The sequence below is a fragment of the Rhincodon typus genome, chromosome 35, assembly GCF_021869965.1.
Source record: "Rhincodon typus isolate 14 chromosome 35, sRhiTyp1.1, whole genome shotgun sequence".
NCBI classification, from domain to species: domain Eukaryota; kingdom Metazoa; phylum Chordata; class Chondrichthyes; order Orectolobiformes; family Rhincodontidae; genus Rhincodon; species Rhincodon typus.
The window spans coordinates 23,117,887-23,126,855 of NC_063366.1; the positions used below are offsets into that span (position 1 = coordinate 23,117,887).

The 8,969-nt window shown below is 42.7% G+C and overlaps 1 protein-coding gene and 1 pseudogene across 1 annotated transcript in view; both read right to left on the reverse strand.

Annotated features, from left to right (window-relative positions):
• LOC109920503 (butyrophilin subfamily 3 member A2-like) overlaps window positions 1-4,897 on the reverse strand; it is a 51,392-nt gene extending 46,495 nt beyond the window's left edge. Inside the window, exons 1-2 of the mRNA XM_048616583.1 lie at window positions 4,763-4,897; window positions 1,386-1,471 (exon numbers count right to left, since the gene is read on the reverse strand). Coding sequence (XP_048472540.1) covers window positions 1,386-1,440 — 55 coding nt within the window. The 5' untranslated portion in view covers window positions 1,441-1,471; window positions 4,763-4,897. The remainder of the gene's footprint in view (window positions 1-1,385; window positions 1,472-4,762) is intronic.
• The window catches only part of LOC109926205, a 468,382-nt pseudogene that overhangs the window by 310,669 nt on the left and 148,744 nt on the right, over window positions 1-8,969 (reverse strand).

Here is an 8,969-nt window from a genome sequence, read left to right on the forward strand (position 1 = left end):
CCCCTCCACCCACACATCAACAAATACCGCTCACGTTTGGACATAGAGCAGTTTTTCCGCCGCCTCAGCCTCCACACTTACTACATTTCTGATGAAGGGTCTCGGCCCGAAACGTCAGCCTTTCTGCTCCTATTATGCTGCTTCGCCTGCTGTGTTCATCCAGCTCTGCACCTTGTTGTCTCAGTTTCTTCACCAGGACCCACTTACACCCATTGAAGTAGTGAATTGCCACATCTTTATTTCAATTTGTTCACAGAATGTGGGCATTGCTGGCTTGGCTGAGTTCATTGACCATCCCTGATTGCCATTGGGAAGGTGTTGTTGAGTTTCCTCCTTGAACTGTTGCAGTTCATGTGGCATACGGACACCCTCAGTGCTGTTCCAAGATTTTGACCCAGTGACATTGAAGGAATGGTGATACATTCCAAGTCAGGATGCTGTGTCTTGGAGGGGGATTTGTAGCTGGTCATGTTCCCATGCATCGTCTGCCTTTGTCCTTCTAGATTTTAGAGATGGTGACTCAGAAAGGTGCTGTCGAATTAGCCTTAGGGAGGTACCGGTTGTGAATCTTTTAGATGGTGCACATGGCTGCCACTGTGTGTGTGGCAGGAGGAGGGAGTGAACTTTGAAGGTCATGAATAGGGTATCAATCAAATGAGCTGCTTTTTCTGGATTCTGTTGAATTCTCAAATGTTGATGGAACTGCTCCATCCAGGCAAGTGAATAACAGTGTAGCATTATTTCAACTTGTGCCTTGTAGAGAACGGACAGGATTTCAGGACAGAGAAGATCATTCACCTGCTGCAGAATTCCCAGCCTCTGACCTGCTCGGTGACCTGGTTACCAGTAAAATGCCTTCTCCTGAAACAGGAACAAGGAATCTCTGGCACAGGGAATTCCCACTGTCACTGGTGGATAGAGATTATGCTCCTAATAAGGCCGAGCAAGAAATCTTGGAATCAGTGGAAACCATTTGTCACCAGGTCTCCTCACTTGTTTTAAAATTCATTCATTTTCTGTTGGTCAGACTAACACTACAGCAGGGGTCTGACAGAACACACAATGAAATCTGGGGACAACATTTTAAATATATGAATACATAGAGGGGAGGGGGAAAGTCATTCTAGTTTTCACAGAATAATGGAAGGAGTTGAGAAACAAATTTCTCAAAGCGACAATAAAAATAATACAATAATATGATTTAACAAAGGTGGAATTATTCTAAATAAGTTATAAGGCTGGAGCAAATTACTGCAGATGCTGCAATCTGTACCAAAAACAAAAAATGCTGGAAATCACAGCAGGTCAGGCAGTGTCCACAAAGACAGCACAAGCTAATATTTTGAGTCTAGTTCTTGATCAGAGCAAGTTATGGTGCTCCTTACCATTCACTGAAGCCAGAATCACAAGCAGCAATAACATAATACGGTCGCTCTCCATCAGCTTGAGATCTCATCAGCACAGCCCTCATCTGAAACACAGAGAGAGTTAATAGTCTAATTATTTATGGTAAGTTATTTGTTCTTAATCTTCCAAGTACAGTTTCAAATTTCAATGTTAAACATGTTGTGTATCACTAATTGTAAAGTTTTGGTGAAATGTAGGCCTCTGTGGACCTGAAGATCCTGAACATATAAACATCTGCAGGCTTTATGTTAAACTTGTGTGTGTATCTGGAGATTCAATTACAACGTTAATCTTACATTAAAAAACGGTTTGACTGATTTTAATTTCCTTGGATTTCAGCTTCATTGCAAGCCAGCATTTATTGCTCATCCCTAACTGCCCTCAAGAAGGAGGGGATCAGCTGCCTTCTCAAACACCAGCATAACCAGAGGACACCAATTTAAAGTAAATGGTAAATTAACTGAAGGTGACACACAAAAAAATGTGTTTTAAACAGCATATAGTTCGAAACTGGAATGCACTGCCTGAGGGCTGGGGGAAGGCAGATTCCAAAGGGCTTTCGATAGGCACCTGAACAGGATGTTTTCACAGCTCTGAGGAAAAGGCAGGGTGGGACGAGCTGAGGCATTCTGGCACAGACATGACAGGCCAAATAATAATTTTCTGTGCAGTGAACATTTTATAATGCTGTTATAACTGTCTGTTCTTAATGATAGCATTATAGGATCTTCTGAGGCAGCATGCAGAGCTTGAATAATTACAGAACAGAAGGAGGCCATGTGACCTCTTACATCAGTGCTGGGCCTCTGAAGGAGTATTTGACCTGTTGCCACTCCCCACCTGTTCTGCAATAGCCCTGAACTTTTTGTTTTCATAAGACCGTAAGAAATAGGAGCGAAATTTGGTTGTTTGACCCACTGAGTCTGCTCTGCCACTCAATCATAAATGATGTTTCACAGCCCCATTCTCCTGCCTGCTCCCTGTAACCTTTGATTTCCTTACGCATCAAGAAACTATCTCTTTCTTAAATACACTCAATGACTTGGCCTGTACAGTCTTCTGTGGCAATGGGTTCTATCGATTAACCATACTGTGGCTGAAGAAATTCCTCCTCATCTCAGTTCTAAAGTGTCACCCCTTCATTCCGAGGCAATGTCTTCAGATCCTAGTCTTTCCTACTAGTGGAAACATCTTCTCCACGTCCACTCTATCCAGGCCTCTCAATACTCTATAGAAATAGTAGGAACTACCGATGCTGGCGTCCGAGATAACAAGCTGTAGAGCTGGATGAACACAGCAGGCCAAGCAGCATCAGACGAACAGAAAAGCTGATGTTTCGGGTCTGGACCCTTCCTCACTCACCCTTCTAAACTCTTATCGAAAACAGACCTAAAGTCTTCAAACGCTCCTCATTATGACAAACCACTCATTCCCGAGATTGTTCTTGTGAACCTCCTCTGGGCTCCCTCCAAACTCTTCATATCCTTCCTTAGATATGGGGCTTAAACATGCTCACAATATTCCACATGCAGTTTCACCAGAGCCTTACACAGCCTCAGCAGTACATTCCTGCTTTTGTATTCTCGAAATGAATGTTAACATTGCATTTGCCTTCCTAATTGCCAATTGAACCTGCATGTTAACCTGAAGAAAATCCCGAACGAGGACACAAAGGAAATTGGGAGGGGACTTGTGCATGAAATACAGACAGCTGGAACATAATTAGAAAGTCTAATAGAATGTTGGGCCTAATTTCAAGGGGGTTGGAGTAAAAGAGGAGAAAAGTCTTGCTGCAACTACTCAAGATGCTGGTGAGACATCTGTAGTACTGTGAGCAGTTTTGGTCCTTTTAAAGGAAAGATATCATTTTATTTGAGGTAGTTCAGAGGAGCTTCACAAGGGTGACTTCTGGAATGGAGGGGATTGTCTTCTGAGCAAAATCAAAAAAGGTCGTTACTCTGCTCATTGGAATTTGGAAGAATGAAAGATGATCTGATTATGCTAAATAGTAGTTTTAAGGGGCTTGAGAGAGGAAATACTCAAAGGATGCTTACCCGAGTGGGAGATTCTCCAATCACAGGGCATAGCCTCAGAATAAAGGGGTGTCAATTTGAGACTGAGATGAGAAGCGATTTCTTCTCTCAGAGGGTTGAGAATCTTTGGAACTCCTTGCCACAGACAGCCTTTGGGGGTGAAGTCCATCTGTATGTTTAAGGCTCAGATAGATAAATTCTTGATCAGTGGGGGAATCGAGCGTTATGTGGGAAACGCAGGAAACTGGATATGAGGAATACGAGATTAGCGATGATCCCACTGGATGGCAAAACAGCTCGAAGGGCCGAATGCCTACTCCTGTTCCTATTTCTTATGGTTTTCACTCTCTCTTAACGGAGCCATAAAACAATCCCCAACAATGACTGGATCCGAATAAAAAGCAAGGTTTTACTGACAGGTTTCCCGTGCGGACAGTGAAGGGGAAACAGGGCTACAGTTCATCAGGTACTGAACAAAGACACTTGACACGGAGCTTTTTATCGCGTGTCCCACATTGGGTTTTCACTCACTTTCAGTCACGTTTGTTTTCCTTTCAGACTAGCAAAGCCTCCCATTTGTTTGCAAATAATCTCCGAATATTCGCTTTAATGCTCAGGAATTTTTTTTTTTCCTTTTTCTGTTTTAAGGCTATAACAGTAAGAATCCAGATCTTCCGGCTTTGTATTTTGCCTGATCAATTCCGCACTTCCGTATTTAATTACTTGTTCCTAATTTTTGTCTGAATCCCACCGTCTGTAAGATTTAAAGTTAATCTCGGGGGCGCCGTTGTGTGTTGTCCCAGGGATTTGGGGGTGGGGTCGGCTCTCATTCCATTTCACGGTCTTAGTATTCACTGCCTCAGCAAAGGAGCGACCCGCACTCAGTGCCGAGAAAACCTTCATTTAAAACCAGGGGACTAACGATTTATTTCAAGAGATGATCGTTCTTTCGGGCTGAATGATTGATTTTATTTGAAATATAAACACAGCAAAGTTTCATAGTCTGACTTTTACAAGACGACTTTTACTTCCGTGTCTCTTGCTGGTTGCAATGTCTAACGCGGATGGCTTTAATGTGGAAAAAAAATCCTCCCGCTCCTGTTCCTTTACACTGACAGGACCCAGTTCCACACTCTGATAAGTGATTAGAGACACTTTTTTTAATTTAAAGTTTAAAACATTTCATTGAACAGTTCCCATCTGGGCCCGGTTTGGCTCCTTGTGTTTAATTGGGATCTTTCATCGTGAAGAACAACGTCCCAATTCCACTGGAAATAAAACCTACCCCCGAAAATAAAGAATCTTTCGAGCTCGTTACTTACTTGCAGCAATTTGATCGAAGACTTTTCGCTCTTTTCCAGCAGATCTTTGAAGACGAGAAACCTACGCAGCGAAATACCCTAAAAACTTCCACTTTCGGTTTCAATGAACGCTGATCGCTGGATGTGATGTCACTCATTGGCTGGGACTTTATTGCATATCTCTAATTTCCCTGAAGGGGGTGGTAGTGAGCTGGGATTTTTTTTCAAGCCACTGCATTGTTTGGGGTGTGGGACACTTACAGCGCTGTGAGAAAGGGAGTTCTGGGATTTTGATCCAGGGGCCTTAAGGGAACTGTGATATATTTCCAAGTCGGAATGGTGAGCGACTTCGAGGGGAACTTGTTGGTGTATCTGCTACCCTTGTCCTTCAAATGTTAATTTAGATTTATTGTTTAAAATTATAAGATGGACAATCATCCCTCTTTCCTGAAAAGGTACTTGGCTGGTGTTAATGTTTTCTTTCTAAACTAATCCTTAAAGAGAAACGTTGTCATGTCAATAATCCAAGGAAAACTGACTAAAGGTCTCCCCCTTTTCTGAGTGTACATCTGAGAAAACTCATGAAACACAAAAAAGTCAATAAATTAAATCATAATATCCTTCACAATACTGACCCTGTAGATTCGGTCCTGAGTGACTCATTATCAGTTACTTAATGTCTGAAGCAGACACCATGTGTCCTGTCTTCATTAATCACACCATTAAAAACATCAGGCAGCCTAGTGAGTGAGCCGAGCAACAGGCCTGTGCATTCTTGACCCAACAACAGTCCATGTTGAGGTTCTCTGTATTCAGCCTGCCACAAGGCAGCCAAGGATAAAGAAGACCCCGCATAGAGGGCCTGTTACTGGGGATTCTGGCTTCAGTAAAACAGCAAAGTAATATGTTCAGTTTTCTCTGTATGGAAGAGGGGATTGAGGTTGTTCAGAGAGTGGAGGAACATCTTGTACATGAAATTCCACGGTGCAAAATAGATTGAAGAAAATTTCCTGGAACCTGGAAGTTGTGAGGGGCCTGATGAGAAATATTAATTTAAAATAGCTCAGTATTGTTTCAGAATCTTGAGCCACTTTGACACACTAAGTGGAGTCAGGGCCAAACCTAATTATTATACTCTCGATGGCATGGGGCATTACTCAGAAGGAGCAGCAGGACATACATTCTGCCAGCCCCATTGGTAACATCCAAAACTCACTTTAAAATTCTCACGTCTGGCAGAAGGCATCAGTCAGCTTCTCCACTAACTTTAGCATCACAGTGAGCTTCTCATTTTCTCCCAGGCTGACCTTTAGTTTGTCCTCAAGCTAAACCATGCAGTTGAATCGCTGAATTTAACCAAAGACCATCAATTGGCTTAAGATCAGAGCTGAGGCAGCAGTGAAGGAGCAGTTTGCAGATATCTCACCTTTGCACTGGCAAGTAGAGGAAAATGGACCTGTATTCCAGGTGAAGAATGTACTCAGGCTGAGATTTACTGGCTGCCCAGGGAACTCACACATTCAGGTCCTTTTGTGTATCATTTCCTCGTCACATACATTTCTACTCTCTTCCTTCTCTTAGTCCCTCAGCTTTAAGGATGATTTATTTCCAGTCTAGTTTCACAGGTTCTGAAAACCTAAGAAGATCAATGTGGGATCTGCAAACCCTGCCACATTTGGGACAGATGGTCCTTGAAGGGCCAGGTAGGTGAGCTACTTGGATGTATGTGAGGTCCCTCAGATATCACCTCTGCACATTTTACATGAAGTCTCTCAATATGGTTGGTACCTTCCCGAATGATACTTCTCCATTTTGTTTGAACACAAGTCAAAATCTCTCATGAGTCGATGGGTATGTCTGACATCAGCAGGAATGCTTTCAGGACATCCTGAAGCATTGTGCTATTTTTCTGCATCCAAAGTCTGATATTGTCAGTTGTGATTGGAAGTGTGTCCATATAATTTAAAACCATTGCAGACTCCTACGCCACTGGTGGTACTGCCACTGAATCTGCCAGTGGGTGGTAGCTCAATACATCCACATTTGCTACTTGCCTCCCGGACAGTGTCCCAACTTGTAATTATACACACTTAGTATTCGAGCCCACTGCTGAATTCAGCCTGAACGTATGGACGACACTGCCTTGTCCTCTTTAAGTAGATCTAGTAGGGGTTTGTGGTCTTTATTATTACAAATTTACATCCGTAAAGGTTTTGGTGGAACGTCCTGACTCCAAATATGATCACCAAACCTTGCTTCTCTATCTGGGCATATTTACGCTCTGCATTAGCTAAAGTCCTAGATACATACGCTATTGATCATTCCTCTTTATTGGGCCACCTATGAGCTAATACTATCCTGATGCTGCACAAGGAGACACCGCATGTCAAGAGCAGATCTCGCTTGGGATCACAACTTCCCGTAATAACTCAGCAGATGAAGGAAAGACCTAAGCTCCAGTACAAACGTGGGAGACGGGCACCTTTCATCACCCTCACTTTATCTTCCAACTGTTGTAATCCAAGTAGGTTACTTGGGGTGCCTTGAACACTTTTCCTTTCTAGGGCATACATCTGTCTGGGAGAAACATTTAAGGAATATGTCCAAGTTCTATCAGTGCTCCTTATTGGTCTTCCCTGTTATTAATACATCATCGAGATAAATGGCAACATGAGTTGGGCCTTTTACAACTTTCTCTATCATCTATTGAAAAATTGAAAATGCTGACAATACCCCAAATGGAAATCTCGTACATTGGAACAATCCCTGATGGGTATTATTTACAGCATATTTCTGGGAATCCTCATCTCACCACAATTGCAAGTAAACATGGCTTTTGTCCAGCTTCGTGAAGGACAGCACCCTGCTGGCTTTGCTTGTAAATCCTCTATGCGAGGGACTGGGTATTTATTTAGGTGCAAATATGCTGCTATAATTTAGCTGCAAAATGGTTTACCGTTTATTTAAAATCCCCACAAAGGCGAACCAACTCATCCAGCTTCACAATCGGTATGACTGGTGTTGCCCATTCTGCAAACTGGATTGGTTTGATGATTCCTTCACTTTGCGGCCTTCTGATTTCTGCCTCTACAGGCAAATGGCACTGGGTGAGCCTTGCAGAATCATGGAGTTGCTTCCTGGTCAACATGGAAGTTGGCCTTGGCCCCTTTGATAGTCCCTAGACCTTCCTGAAAAACCTTCGGGTATTTAATTAGGAGTTCACTCAGGCAGCCATTTATTAACTGAAAAATGTTGAGCCAAGTTACATGAATCTTTCTCAACCAATTTTGCCCCATCAAGCCTTTTACTGCAATCAGTGGTAACTGAACTAGCTGCTTCTCATTAGAGAGTCGAGCTGAAGTTGTACCTTTAATCTGTAAAGGTTCCCCACTATAGGTTCTCCGTCTCACCGAGGTCTTATGCAAACCTAAGGGTCGGAGTGCAGAGTGAATTTTGTTAAAGACTGATTCTACAATCACTGAAACAGCTGCTCCAGTATTGACCTCCATTAGAATTGGTTGACCATTTAACTAAATGTCAATTTTGATTGGTTCTTAGTTGAATGTTGCTAAGCAATTTAACTGTTCCAAGCCAGATGTAGGTGAACGTTCAGAGGTGTATGCTCTCCAGGATACCAGCCTAAAAATGCTCTGACTCACTCTTGTGGGACTCTTTTGCTGTCTCGAGTCCACATGCCGGCAGCAACGACAATGTTGTCCCAGCCCTGATGCTGAAAAAAAAATTCAGTTTGACCACGGCTTGGCTTTGTACTGGGGTTTTGCTGTGGGCTGATAGAGAGTCCCTCTGTTTGGGATATATGCTGAGTGAGGCTATGCACTTGTCTTCATTCAAGTGGTAATCTCTAAGCTCAGTTGACCTGCTAAGGATGTCCACTTCCATCGGAATATCGTACAAGTCATATGCTCCACTTGCTGGATCTTCTAATGATAAAGCCAGTTGTAGTGTCTGTTTGAAGTCTAGTTGGGATTCAGCTAATTGGTGCTTTTGAATGGTTTCATTATTAATCCCACATAACAAATGGACTCTCAGCATCACATTAAGAGTTAAACCAAAGTCACAATGCCTCTAACCTAGTCAAAAATCCCAATATTGATTGCCCTGCTTCTCGAATTGCCGAGTAAAACCGATAGTGTCTCAGAATTAGGAAAGGCTTGGGTTCATAATATTCCTTAACTAATTCCATCAACTCTTGAAAGTATGTGGTGCC